Raw genomic sequence first — 16,036 nt, forward strand, 5'->3', positions numbered from 1 at the left:
TTATTTTAACAGGTAAATTTCAAATAAAACACTTAAAAAAGCATTGTTCGTCAAGTCCCATTCGACATTTTTTAGAGTCCAAACCAAATCATACACTTGGAAATTACAAAATACAACAACAGTGTAAATGAGACCTAACCCAGACCTAACCCAGACCTAATCCAGACTTAACCCAGATCTAATCCAGATCTAATCCAGACCTAACCCAGACTTCTTGTACTTATAGGAATGTTAAATGAAACTTTGCGACAGTGGTTACTATATTGTTCTCTTTCTGTTATTATAGGGTAGTTAAATCTAGTGATATTTTTTATTTTCACGACAACCGATTAATAAGCTACCGGTCGGTAAAGTGTTAATCGGTAAAAAAATCGATTAATAGGCTACCGGTCGGTAAAGTGTTAAATGCTGAATCTATTCACTAAAATAACTAAAAAAATGTTTAATGTACATGTGCCCTACATTCCTTATTTTTTGAGTTACAGGCGATTAAAAAATCAAAATAATAGTTCCATTTAGTCGAGCTGGAACGAAATACGGTCCTAAGAAATAATCTCTCGTAATTTCCACAGTGTCAGAAAACTGTTTTTGGTACCCTGTGTATCACACTTATGCCCGCAAGATGGCGCTGTACGTTGGAATACTGGTCGACCGTAGGGGAATACTGGTTCTTCGCTACCTTTGTAATTTCACTGTATGGTTTATTGGACCTCAATAAATTACATTTTATATCACTATCAGACCACACCCTGATTACAAACTTGTACTTTGATTATTTCCAATCGTCCATAACTCGAAAATTAAGTTACGAAAGGTTTATATGACAGCTTTTATTTATTTTAGTATATAGATTTAGCTACACGTATTTCTGAAACACCGTGCACATTAATTTAAAAAAATAATCCCAACTTTATCGCGCATCTTTTAAAATAATTGTATATAACTAAAATGGTCGGTTCCACGTAAAATTTTATGCAAAGCATCAGCGATCGGCAATGCGTTGATATTAATAAAAATTGTGCTGATTGGCTGGGCTACGTTTTTGCGTGAATAGGCTTAAAAAGAATCAATCTTTGACGAATAAAGTTTAAAAATGTTATAAACATACTTTCATTACGTAAAACCTAGGTGAACCTGTTATTATTTCGGTCACTGTTGAGTTCTACTAACAACAAGAGTAACGGAAAGAACTAGAGGCGTGCGGGTACAAAAATTTGCGACATTTAGCCACGCGAATCTTGTGTCGCGAGTCGGCTGATTTTTCAATTCGATTTTACCCTTATTCTTTCACATTTCTAAGTTTTCGTAGTTCAAGTAAAGTAAAACGATTGTTATTTTTTAATGTTCCCTGTGAAAAATACACACACACATTTTACGTACTGTAGGGAGCACGAAGTAACTCCCTAGTTACTCCCGCGGATGGCGCGATTGGGGAAGACCTCTCGATTGTCTCGTGTCTCTCGAGGCCCAGGGAGTACCTAGGGACAAATTCCCTATAGCATCCCGGCCTCTCTCAACGGTTGGCATCGGCGCCAATCGCGCCATCTGCGGGAGTAACTAGGGAGTTACTTCATGCTCCCTACAGTACCCTACATATTGGATACGTCATTAGTTTCTATAAATGATTTTATTATACAGTTATTTTATGTATACTATGTATTTCGTTGTAAAATATAAAATATACCATTTTTCTATACAAACGTAAAGAAAAATAATTATGAACCTAACAAATTCAGACCTGATCCGCATGACCGATAAAATCTGACCGTTTTTCGACTTCTCAAGGATTCTTTTGAGCTTTTTTTTATCTCTCAATGCGTATAACCTTTTCTTCAGAAAAGTCTCACCAGTTCGGGTTGAAGAGAAAATTCTTGAGAGAGGTTATGGACTGAGGGAAAAACTCGACACGCTATCCTGTGGGAAAAAATTCAAGGATCACGATGCCGTCGTTAAAATCGTAGGTCGTCGTGCTCGTTTCCGAGAAACAGAAAAAAAATTCTCAAAATTCGAGGGGAAAAAACAACCATTCCACCGCGTAGAGAACGTAAAACTGCACAAGTTTCGTATAAACGAAAATACGCGTTGACGTGCTCGTTTTCGAGTTAATGGCGAAAAACTGCCAAAAGCGATCGGTCCGGCGGTCGACGCGCGCAACGTGTCAAAGTCCCTCCGGCTCCGAATGATCGCTCCGGCGGTAAATACCGTCGTAGGGCAAAAAATCGACACGCTATCCTGTGGGAAAAAATTCGGGGATCACGATGCCGTCGTTAAATTAACAGGTCACCGAGCTCGTTTCCGAGAAACAGAAAAAAAAATTCTGAAAATTCGAGGGAAAAAAAAACAACCATTCCACCGCGTAGAGGACGTAAAACTGCACAAGTTTCGTATAAACGAAAATACGCGTCGTCGTGCTCGATTCCGAGAAAAAAAGAAAAAAACTCTCAAAATTTAAGGGGGGAAAAACAACCTTTCCCATACAGGATGTTCAACCATCCCTGGGAAAAATTTTAATGGGTAATTCTAGAGGCCAAAATAGAACGAAAATCAAGAATGCTAATTTGTTGATGGAGGCTTCGTTAAAAAGTTATTAACGTTTAAAGTTCCGCCTGTGGATGGGCAACCTGCGCACAGCTGCGTGCGCGCGATAGTGGCGTATCGACAGCCATGCGCGCGCAGCTGAAATTTAAACGTCAATAACTTTTTAACGAGGCCTCCATCAAGAAATTGGTATTCTTGATTTTCGTCTTATTTTGGTCTCTAGAATTACACATTAAAATTTCCCCCAGGGAAAAAGCAATCAAAAGGCAAAGTAGGGGAGTTAACCTAAAACCGGACAGTAGCGATATCTTCAAGTGTGAAACGCTACGCGATCGTTATTTCGCATAAACAATAGTAGGGATAGAATAAACAATGATCAAATTTCGCCATGTTCTAGTCACGCGTACACAGCTTAAAAAATTAGTTGACCATTACATCTAATTAGAAGCTAGTGTTTAAGTTCTCTCAAAGAACCTTGTTGAGACGATCAAAATGGAATACACGGTCACGGCCGAAATACAGTATTGTCTCTACGACGCTAGCGACGCTCTCGGGGCTCGACGCAGTGATGGACAATCGTGGGAATTTTGGACATGCGCAGTAGAATTTTCCCGCGTGGCATTCCTTTCTGCGCATGCGTTAGCTTTCTGCCATAGATGTATCTTTAGCGCAAAAAGAGGTGCATGTTAGGAACTTACTACTAATAATACTTTCTTTTAATTATCTAACGTCTTTATATTGGTTTCCACTCTCACTCTTCTTATCAGGGTTATCCAAATGTGTTAATATTCCAAAACTATCATATTTTTAAAATTTAATTTAACAGACTTTGTATCGCATCATTATCCTACCAGAAAACATAATTACTGTCTATAATACGAGTCGCGTTCAGGCACATTTAACCGATCTCCCATTGGTTTAATATCTCAACTCTCAACCAATGAGAAGATCGGCTAAATTCACCGTTTGATTGGCTGGATCGAAACACCATGACGAGTTCAGCTCAACAAATGATTGCGCAGGGATAACATTAGCTGAACCCTGAACATTTGTCTCTTTGCTTATCGAATACAAAGACATTCGGAAACGTGAAAGAATTCGATTCAAAAATCGATCGACATGCGACGTCGAGATTCGGCCACTCGAATGTTACAAACTTTTTGATTACTCGAGTACTCGAGTATTGGAAATTTCTCGACTTTCGAGACGAATCGAAAATGTCGTTTACCCGCACACCTCTATAAAAAAGAAACAGAAGAAGGAACAGTAGCAGTATCATCAGCAGCAACAGTAGCAGAAGAAGAAAAAGATAGGCTCGTGTAATTGTATTGTAAGGGCACCTTTTTCACCTTGTTGCTCGATTCCTTGAGACTCTGAGGGGACGAGGGAGAATTTTTTGCTGGAGTCTTCTGCGGACTCGACGAGGGTTGCGTAGGAGTGGTAACATCACGGTCGGACGGCGGTGATTTAATAACGGAAACTACCGGAGGTGGCGAGATAGAGGCAGAAGCGGAAGTGGAAACACAGGCGGAGGTAGAAGCTAATGGCTCTGAAGGTACTAGCGGGCTTTCTACCGGAGCAACACTCAGGCTTTTCGGGGGAGTTTGCTTAGGAGTTGACAGTTTTCCACTCATCGGTGGTAACATTGTCCTAGTCTTAGGCTTCCTCCACCCCTATGTAACACCAATTACATTTATGTCATGTTAGTCGGCTTACCCATTAAATGATATATTTGCTCAAGCCGTGCATTAACCACGGAAATCTTTTCTACGTATTTCACGGTTTCTTTTCTCGTTTAATCCTTCATTTTAATTCGACCATTGTTAACACTGGATTTACGGAAGTTGGCAATTTGACGCCATATTTAAAATTGCGGAACGCGTTAATATTATTTTTTAACAACTCATGTTGAATTTGTTTGATGCAATGGCATGAATACATATTCTAATTAAAAGAAAAATCGTATTTTAAATGCCCGTAAATCTAGTGTTAAAGAATAGAGTAAAGGACCTGTTTACTGCCACCTACCAATTACTGTCAACCTAAATTCTTTCATTTTGATACATTCCCACTGGCCAAACCAAATTCGTCAAATTTTCTACGAGATCAATATTATCTTTTTAGATAATTTTAACTGGGAACGATGAGTGAACTTATCATTGGGAAATGAGGTCATGGAATTTTAATAACAAAAGAATATTGTGTTTTATAATATTAAACACTATAACTGCTTCTAAACTTTTGGACAGTAGTGTACCATATATGTATAGGTTCATTTTATCAATTAACAGTTATTTGTTAACACTTTACCGACCGGTAGCGGTTGATTAATCGGCTATCGGTCGGTAAGCGTTGGTCGGTAAAGAAGTTGATTAATATGCTATCGGTCGGTAAGCGTTGGTCGGTAAAACAGTCGATTAATAGGCTATCGGTCGGTAATGTGTTAATATTAATAAGTAAATATTATCCAAATTATATCGTGTTTGGACTCACTTATTTAGAAAAACTTCATAAATACGTTGGTAAAAGATTCATTGAAAAAAAAAGAAACAAGAAAGTTCTATCTTTACATTAACCTACTCAATTGTAATTAAACTACTCTTTTATCTGCGGGTCATTCATGGAGTCATTTCCGTAAACTTTACGAATTATACGAATTTTCTTTCTCGGTCGGTAATGTGTTAAGACCTTATTTTTCGATTTTCGAATTTTTTTTGGGACCCCCCCCTTGAAATGTTGATGCTAGATGAAAAAATAACCTATGCAAAATCTGATATTGATCGGAAAACGGGAAAACGTGGCACATCGCAGTTGAAAATTTGGTGTTTTTGTAACTTGGTTTTCTCCATTAAAGTGAATCGCCACCATACATTTTAGCACCTCTTTGAATTCGTCTTTTTACGCTTTATAAAAATATAGAAACAAGATTTTGAATTTTTTTGTTTTTTATAAGTCGAGATTCTCAAATTTTAAAAGCTTATTGTGGAAAAAAATATACTTTTTCGCATTAAAAATTTTAATGGGGGATTCTATAAAAAATGATTGTAATTGACACCCGCAACCCAAGATAATTTTTCCAGAATTATTTGAAAATTTTTTTTTCGTCTAATTTAGGCACCTAATTAGATTTTCGGTAAGGAATTTTTTTCTCGAAAATGCGTAGGATTTCGGGGGTATGTGTAATGACCAAAAATGATTGCAATTGACCCCCGCAACCGAAAATAATTTTTCCAGAACGATTTGAAATTCTTTTTTCCCCGTCGAAAAATTTCACACATTTTCGAATTTTTTTCTAGAAAATGGATAGGATTTCGGGGGTATGTCTATTCACCAAAAGTGATTGTAAATAACCCCCCTAGCTAGAAATAATTTTTTTAGTGCGATCTGAAATTTTGTTTTTCCGTCGAAAAATTTAAGCACAATTTTCCTTAAGAATTCGTTTTTGATTTTTAGTAATTTTGTTTGACACCCTATAGAAAAGTTGTCTAATACTTTTTTGTTGGTATCCATGAGCTCTACTTCAGAAAAAAGTTTCAGTGATATGTATTCGCTATTGTAAGAGTTATGGCTGTTTGAAAATTGGACCATTTTTATGGGGTTTTTCTCACTTTTGCAGAGTCAAGGAACAACTTTTCATATATTTTTGGAATTTCTACATATTCTGCATCAAAATACGCGCTGTTTATGTTTTGAAACTTTAAAATCCTCCAATCCGTTCAGAAGTTATGACATTTTAAAGATACTCACATTAGATTTTCAGTAAGGAATTTTTTTCTCGAAAATGCGTAGGATTTCGGGGGTATGTGTAATGATAAAAAATAATTGCAATCGACCTCTGCAACCGAAAATATTTTTTTGTAATTATTCTTGTAGCCCGTTTTTCTCTATTGAAGTGTAAGAATTTTATTGTAATCAATTTTAAATTATCGTTATAGTTAATTTTTACTATTCAATTAAAAATTAGATATAATTTCAATTTTAAAATTTAAAAAAAAAACCCAGACCTAACTTTATATTTTAACACTTTACCGACCGGTAGCCTATTAATCGACTTTTTACCGACCGATAGCCGATAAATCAGTTTTTTGCCGCTCAACACTTTACCGACCGGGTAGCTTATTAATCGGTTGTCATGAAAATAAAAAATATCAATGGATTTAATTACCCTGTAATTGCAGAAAGAGAACAATATAGTAACCACTGCCGCAAAGTTTCATTTAACATTTCTATAAGTACAAGAAAAAGTAGATATATAATCTAGAGTCAATCGGTACCGGTCGGTAAAGTGTTAAAAATATTAATTTTGGAAATTGAAGATAAATTTTTTTTTTTGAAAATTAAATGCACATTAATATTAGAATTCTTTGTTTCTATATTCTTATATAGTGTAAAAAGAAGAATTCAAAGAGGTACTGAAATGTATGATACCGGTACACAGTCCCAAAAAATTCCAAAGTTGAGAAATAAGGCCCACCTTAATGTTCATTGGTTGAAATAATCATAGATTCACTGTTCCTATCTCTATGACCAGTTTTACTTGTCACCGTCCCACAAATATACAGGGTGTTCGACTACTTTTGGAAAAAAATTTGATGGGAGATTCTAGAGGTTAAAATAAGGCAAAAATCAAGAATATTAACTTACTAATCATCTATTTATACACTTTCGTTGGAAATTAACATATGATAAAATAAAGTATCAATTTTGACATAATTTATCAAAAAATAAAGTAAATCATTCAGTCCATGTGTTATTTATGCAAAAATGAAGAAGAAATTTAACGTGGAATAAAATAAAATTATTTTGGTAATGTGCGGACTGCCCTTTGTTGCACCACTTTAATTATTTTTCTTAGTAAACTTCTATACAGGTTTTTTGTATCATTTTGATCCAAGCTTTTCCAAGCTTCTGGAATAGCTGATTTTAATTCGGGGATTGTATTATAAGACTGCCTACCTTCATGTAATATTCCGCTTAGTTTACCTCAAACGTTCTCTAGAATTTTAGGTCAGAAGACCTTGCAGGTCAAAAACCTTTACATTTCCCGCTTTAAAATAATTTTTTACTATGCGAGACGTATGCACAATTGCATTATTCTGCTGAAATATACCGGGTGTTCGGCCATCCCTGGAAAAAATTGTAATGGGAAATTCTAGAGGTAAAAATAAAACGAAAATGAAGAATACCAATTTGTTGACAGAGGTTTCGTTAAAAAGTTATTAACGTTTAAAGTTCCGCGTGTAGAACGGCGATCTGCGAACAGCTGCGCGCGCATGGCTGTCGATACGTCACTGTCGCGCGCACGCAGCTGTGCGCAGGTTGCCTATCTCACAGGCGGAACTTTAAACGTTAATAACTCTTTAACGAAGCCTCTATCAACAAATTGGTATTCTTGATTTTCGTCTTATTTTGGCCTCTAGAATCTCCCATTAAAAGGACCCCGCACAGATCTTATGGAAAATGGCCACCGGTTAAATTAGCTGAACTTTTCTTGATAAAAAGTTCCAATGGGCCCGATATTTGGCACAGATAGTCATATATCAGTCGTTTATACATATTTTTTAATCAACGAACTATCAAATTACTCTTAAAAGATGTATTTATAAATTATCAAAATCCTACTCTTATCGTGTGATTATTTGACCAAAAAAATATTAAAAAATGTATAGTGCACTCTTAATACTCTGCATTTGCTCTTTGAAACTATTGAAACGATATCTGAATTAATTTTCAACAACGTTAAAAGTAAAACAAATTAATAAATGTTCTATATCTAGTAGAACGAAAAAGGAAACAATTGCACAAGAATATCTATTTTTATAAATTTGTTTCCCATACTAAAGGCATCAACATTATAAACAGTAAAGTGAAATTAACAAAAATTCAAGATATTTGTTTATATTTCATATTTTAATAAAAATAAATGATTATATAAATTTGAGCAAAGCATACGATAAAAAACATCGTAATTGTATTCAAATATATATTTTTCTATTTTTCTATTTAATAATTTAACTCTCTTGTCATTAGTATAAAATAATTATAGGATTTAACCTAAAAATCTGTTGGCTTTATGGAGGTTATCAAGCAGTGTATTATAGTATATGTTATAACCTGTTTCTATTTATTGAAACATGCAGCAGGAAAGTATTATCGAAGTTTATTAATGCACGAATTTGATTTTGGCTCGAGGGGACAGTAATTGGGTTTTTTTATTCTAGCAGTATTTGGTCAGCTGACTGTACTTAATCATCAAACACATTTTAACGATGACAACAACACTGGTCAACAAATTAAATTTATACCAAATTATAAAATAAAATCGAATTATAAAATTGTAACTCTGGTTTGTTAAATATAAGGCATGATTTATTTAATTCAAGTATTGTAGGTTATGTTAGAGTTATATATATAAATTGACAATGAAAAATGGCGGGGAAATAATTGAAAACGGACATATTAAAAAATAAAAACACAATCTATACTTTATTTGAATATTTTAATGAACAATTCATTAAAAAAAAACTTTAATAAAATGAATTATTTATGTATATTGAATAAAAAATGTAAAAGTACACCTATTTTATCTTCACAAAATTGAGCGTACATCAAATATTTAAAAAATGAGTTTTTTAAAGTTTATTTTGTATTATCTTTGTTTGGAATTTCTTCAGTCGTATTTAGTTTACGTCACTGCATTGCTATGTTACGTTTGATCATCGTTTGTCATTGTTACTAACAAAGTTTGCACCATGGTTTCAAGAAGATCAGAAACTAATATTTCTGAATGAAAAATGGCGGTAAAATTATATTGCTAAGGCAAATCTTTAAGACAAATTGGTCAAATAGGTAGGACCCTCTCTACCGTACAGAAAATCATTAATAATTATAAATACAACGGTTCATTATGTGATAAAGTAGGACGTGGACGAAAAAAAATACTAAGCAAAGCTGATGAGCGGTATATAGTATGAGAAATTAAAATTAATCCGAAAACTAGTGTACCAAAACTGACGAAAGAAGTGTCATCGAGGATTAAAAAAGCAATATCTATGGAAACCGTCCGTAGAGAACTACACGATAAAGGCTATCATGGCAGGGTAGCGAGAAAAAAACCTTACATTTCTAAGGTGAACAGAAGTAACCGGTTGGCATTTGCAAAAGAATATGTTAATCACGATGAAGTTTTTTGGAACAGTGTAATATTTTCCGATGAAGTAAAAATTAATTTATTTAATTTGGATGGAAGAATAATTGTCTGGAGAAAACCAAATAAAGAATTTAACAATAACAATACGATTCAAACAGTAAAGCATGGTGGATGCTCCGTAATGCTATGGGGATGCATGGCAACAAATGGAGTTGGCAATATCGAATTTATTGAAAGTGCATAAGATGAAATATCTTGATGTTTCAAAAAAAAATTTTAAATTTTCAGCTGAAAAATTACAAATGCCCCCTACGTATTACTTTCAACAGGACAACGATCCTAAGCATACGTTGTACGTTGTTAAGGAATGGCTATTATACAATGTACCAAAATTGTTAAATACTCCCCGCACAATCACCGGATGTCAATCCAATTGAACACCTGCGGCAGGAATTGAAGTCAAAATTGAGTAATTATAGGTTTACCAGTAAGGCAGATGCGAAAGTAAAAATTACTGAAATATGGAAAAATGTTTCCAGTTCGACGACACAAAAATTAGTCGAATCGATGCCTAGACGTTTAAAGGCGATCATAAATGCTCAGGGTTACGCAACAAAATATTAAAATTGACTTTATTTGTTGTTTATGTATAATTCCATTCTTTGTACGCTCAATTTTGTGACGATAAAATAGGTGTACTTTTACATTTTTCGTTACATATACATAAACAATTCATCTTATTCAATTTTTCTTTAAAGAATTACCTATTAAAATATCTAAATAAAGTATATATTGTATCTTTACTTTTTAATATGTCCGTTTTTATTTATTTCCCCGCCAATTATCATTGGTAAGCTAGATGTACGCTTAATTTTGTGAGCAACTGTATATAGTTGTTCTTATTCTGTGTGTGTGAGTGTTTTGTATAATGTATTAATATCCCGAGTGAGAAACAATCTGACAGATTAAAGTATGCGTATGTTAAAATAAATCACACTTCTTTTCAATTTGTTACGTGGAGTTTTCTTCGCATTAAACTTAATGAAACTATATGTATTTTATGGCTTCGTTAGCCCATCACAGATTATAAAATTGTAAACTTACGAAAATAATGCTGCTGAAAATATTGCATTTACATATGTGCATACGTTTAAGTCAGCTAATGTCGTTTAACACAAAATGTCCACTTTTACTTTATAGTTTTTAAAAACCAGAGCTGAAATTATAATTTAACTTTCATTTTTGTAATTAGAGTCATCATAGGAGACTACAATTAATTGTTCAGATGAAAAATATATATTTGCTGTTGACCAGTGTAATAGCTCTCGAAACATTTTGCTCAAATTATTCAATTTAAAACTAAAAGTATAGATTTTAAGAATCATGGTACTCATTTTTAAAAATTAAAGATATTGAATAATAACAAATAAGAAGAAAAACCTATGCTTCGAACAAGTAATTGAGAAAAGCAATGTAATATTGCCAGAATTGATTGTTCAGGTGACAGCAATTGGGTCTTTTACCAAATATCTTTCATATGTCGCACATGATGTACGAAGTTAGAAGTTATTTTATGAAACTCATCGACAGATACATTACTCTAAAGTTTTACTGATTTTGATCAGTTTTGTGGAAAATCGCGAAAGGATATCATAATTTTTGCTGATCACTGTATAAAGAATTAAAATTTTCATATATACATATATATAGTTGTTGCTACCGAATGTGCTTAAGTTGTACAACGTGAGAATCGTGGATATTGTATAGATTAAATCTCTTTTTAAATGTACGTAACTACTTAGCAATAGATTACTGGACTTAAAGAGGATAATCAGGGTGCGGAGTAGAAATGCAGCCATTATTGCAATTTATCTTCGATCTTGTTAATTATTTCTTACTCGAAATTATTAAGAAATACTAAAATTACTATAAGCTCCACTTTTATGTCCATCCAATATCTAATAAACAAGGAATTTTGATTTCAGCCAGTTTTTCAGAATCCTTTATTCGCAAATCACAAATAAAGATTTTAAATCGATTTATAAATCAATTTCCATTTACATTTCTTTATGAAGCATAAATAAAAAGTGATTTACAATTTAATATAAAATTGTTATTCGTTACTAGCGAATAAAATTTATCCAACTCTGTTCTGTTATAATTTGTGTTACTATAAAGCCCAAGTAGTCTTTTTTACATCCAATAGAGTTACAGTTCCTTTCCAATAAACAAAAAATTTAAATCGTAGCCAACTATTTGACACGCTCTTGAAAATATCACACTGAAACTTGCGGAATATGTTATTAAGTAGTTGAAAAAATAATCTAAAGAAAGTTCTTTCCTTGTTTCTTGATTTTGTAGTTTTTCATATTAAAATTTGTTCATCCTGCACCATAATTATACTCCTTAAGGAATCAATGGTAATTGTGTAACATCCATTATCATGATACTAATATACTCTTGGAACGAAAGGTTGTGTACATTACTGATTATAATTGTTAATACCATTATATGAATTTTGGCTAGAAAATGTACTTATTACCTTTTACTAGTTAGCGTTAGAAAGTTCATAGTCTGAACTACAAGCAACAATATAGTCTTTAATATCATATTATCAACAATGGATCAGTTCCGTTATTATCAAGAATCGTCCAATCTTGAAGGAGTTCGAAGGAATCTAATCTTAATATTTGGAACGATTACAAATTTTAAATAAATTACGCTCTAGCTAATCTTATATTTTTTCTTACAAAAAAATTAAGGCAAATTTATCTTACGAGAATAAAGTTGTGAATCGAACGAATGGTAATTATTTAGTGTAAGAAATTAAGATCCCATGACCTTGACCTTGTCGTATGTTATCAAGGACAGTATTAACATTAACCCTTACCTTTAGTTTTTTATAAATTTGTAAAAAGTGATGGCAATTGTGTTGATTGGGGTATTTAGTCCCTATGACTTCAATCTTGACAAATGTTGTCAAGGACAGCCTTTTAACACTTCAATGGCCGCATGTATCACGCGAAAATCGTTGTCCATGATATTGTACACCAAAGTGAGATACATGAAGATGCTAGGAATTATAAATGTAACGACGAACGTAATAAGTTGAATGTAGGATGAAATGGTAACTGATACAGAGTAGATCACGCGCACGTGACTATGGCCGACGTCTGCTGGCTCCCAAAGTCACATATACGTGACAGCGGCCGTCAAAGTGTTAAATAATCTCTAAGTGATTTTTCAGTTATTATTGGCTAAATAAATATTACGTATAGAATTCACACATTAACCAAGTTGATGGGGTGTCGTAGACGATTTAATCTCAATCTCAATCTACAGGGAAAAACTTTAATGGGAGATTGTAGAGGCCAAAATAAGACGAAAATCAAGAATATCAATTTTTTGACTGAGGCTTCGTTATCAAGTTATTAAAAAATTAAAATAAAAAATTTCAAATCATTCTGAAAAAATTATTTTCGGTTGCGGGGATCAATTACAATCATTTTTTATGAATAGTGATATTCCCGAAATCCAAACCATTTTGAAGAAAATAATTCAGTAAATGGACAAATATTTTGACAAAATTGAAAACTTTCAGATCGTTTTAGAAAAATTATTTTTGATTGCAGGGGTCAATTACAATCATTTTTGGTGAATAATCATAACCTCGAAATCCTAACCATTTTGAAGAAAATAATTCAGTAAATGGACAAATATTTTGACAAAATTGAAAACTTTCAGATCGATTTAGAAAAATTATTTTCGATTGCAGGGGTCAATTACAATCATTTTTGGTGAATAGTCATAACCCCGAAATCCTAACCATTTTGAATAAAAAAATTCAGTAAGTGGACAAATATTTTGACAAAATTGGAAACTTTCAGATCGTTTTAGAAAAATTATTTTCGATTGCAGGGGTCAATTACAATCATTTTTGGTCATTAGACATACACTCGAAATCCTACCCGCTTTCGAGAAAAAAATTCGAGGTGTAAAATTTTTCGACAAAATTAAAAAAATTTCAAATCGTTCTAAAAAAATTGTTTTTGGTTGCAGGGGTCGACTACAACCATTTTTGGTCAATACTCATACTTCCGAAATCCTACGCATTTTCGAGAAAAAAATTCCTTACCGAAAATATAATGTGAGGCCAGAAATGTTACCCTAAAATTTCATGCGTATCTTTAAACTGTCACAACTTCTGAACGGATTGAAGGATTTTAAAGTTTCAAAATACAAACAGCGTATATTTTGATGCAGAATGTGTAGAAATTCCAAAACCCTACAAAAAGTTGTTCGTTGACTCCGCAAAATGAGAAAAACCCCATAAAAAATGGTCCAATTTTCAAACAGCCATAACTCCTACAATAGCGAATACATTTCAATGAAACTTTTTTCTGGGGTAGAGCTCATGGATATCTACAGAAAAGTATTAGACAACTTTTCTATGGGGCGACAATCAAAATTATTAAAAATGAAAAACAAATTTTTAAGAAAAATCAACAGGTGGTAGGTGCCTAAACGAAAAAAAAAAATTTCAAATCGTTCTCGAAAAATTATTTTTGGTTGCAGGGGTCAATTACAATCAGTTTTGGTCATTAGACATACACTCGAAATCCTACCCACTTTCTAGAAAAAAATTCGAGAAGGTGTGAAATTTTTCGACGGGGAAAAAAAATTTCAAATCGTTTGGTAAAAATTATTTTCGGTTGCGGGGGTCAATTACAATCGGTTTTGGTCATTAGACATACCCTCGAATTCCTGCCCACTTTCGAGAAAAAAATTCGAGTAGATGCCTAAATGTTTCGACAAAATTAAAAAATTTCAAATCGTTCTGGAAAAATTATTTTTGGTTGCAGGGGTCAATTACAATCATTTTTGGTGAATAGACATACTCCCGAAATCCTTTGCATTTTCGAGAAAAAAATTCAGTACGAGCGGAACTTTAAACGTTAATAACTTTTTAACGAAGCCTCCATCAACAAATTCGTATTCTTGATTTTAGACCTATTTTGGCCTCTAGAATCTCCAATTACAATTTTTCTCAGGGTCTAGTACCATAAGTTAACTAGTATCAGAAATATTAACAGAAACTGAAAACTGTTTAGTCAACAACAATATGTAATTTTGTGAACACCAAATTCCCAAATGGTCGCATTGCACAATGATGGAGCGAGTCGAGCAAAGAATTTGCATCAATATTCACCAAAAACTTGGTTACACCTGTTTAGAAAAAATTCGTATCATTCGTAAAGTTTACGGAAATGACTCCATGAATGACCCGCAGATAAAAAAGTAGTTTAATTGTAAATAAGTAGGTTAATGTAAAGATAGAACTTTCTTGTTTCTTTTTTTTTCAATGAATCTTTTACCAATGTATTTATGAAGTTTTTCTAAATAAGTGAGACCAAACACGATATAATTTGGATAATATTTACTTATTAATATTAACACATTACCGACCGATAGCCTATTAATCGACTGTTTTACCGACCAACGCTTACCGGCTGAGAGCCTATCAATCAACTGTTTTACCGGCCAACGCTTACCGACCGATAGCCGATTTATCGACCGTTACCGGTCGGTAAAGTGTTAATTGCATTGCATATTGTCACTCACTAATACGTAAATATGATCGAAATTATATCGCGTCTGGATTTACTTTGATCAAAAAAAACCTCACAAACACGTTGGTAAATGTTTCGTTCAAAATAAAAATACAAAAGTGTTAATCGAGCGTCACGATGCGTTAAAGGGGATTCCCCCCTCAATGGTGGGGATGAATAACTGACAGTTATGTCATAATTCGTTTTTCGTAGTTATTCAATATTTCCTATAATTATAATACGAAAAACCAGCAATAGAAATAAACAATTGTTTATATTTGTTAATAGCTTTTTAACGAACAATGAGCGACAGCCAAAACTTTTTCGCTTGGGAAGGTGTCCTTGACAACATATATTAAAGTCAAGGTCATCGGACCTTAATCCCCTGAACTAAATAATTACCAAAATTTTATTTATAAATTCATACTTTTCGTATAAATTACTTTAAAAGTAAAAAGAAAGAAAAGATCATTCGGATTTTATCGAATTAACGATCTCACTTTATACGTATATAAAAAATAGTTTATCTTTTGAGTTAATTTCTTGTATTCATGCTTTTAACCAGTTCAAGTGCTAAAGGCGATCGGAAAATATTTGTGCGAAAAGTGTCGAGCAAACTCGATCGCGCTTCCATTTTCTGTCAAAAACCGTCACCAAAATTACTTTTTATTATTCGAGAATGCTTAAGCAATTTGGTTTATTGGAAAATAAAAATAATTAAATTTGTATTAATTCTGCA

The 16,036-nt window shown here is 33.1% G+C and overlaps 1 protein-coding gene across 9 annotated transcripts in view; it reads right to left on the reverse strand.

Moving 5' to 3' along the window:
- Positions 1 to 16,036, reverse strand: part of LOC122403668 — an 89,825-nt gene that overhangs the window by 46,285 nt on the left and 27,504 nt on the right. For 7 of the 9 annotated variants that reach the window (XM_043407310.1, XM_043407311.1, XM_043407314.1 and 4 more), the window contains exon 11: positions 3,879 to 4,211. The exons of the other annotated variants lie outside the window; for them this stretch is intronic. In XM_043407310.1, coding sequence (XP_043263245.1) covers positions 3,879 to 4,211 — 333 coding nt within the window. The remainder of the gene's footprint in view (positions 1 to 3,878; positions 4,212 to 16,036) is intronic. 9 annotated transcript variants of the gene reach the window in all.

Source organism: Colletes gigas, unplaced genomic scaffold (assembly GCF_013123115.1).
Source record: "Colletes gigas isolate AHSC1104 unplaced genomic scaffold, ASM1312311v1 Colletes_gigas_Sc00068, whole genome shotgun sequence".
NCBI classification, from domain to species: Eukaryota; Metazoa; Arthropoda; class Insecta; order Hymenoptera; family Colletidae; genus Colletes; species Colletes gigas.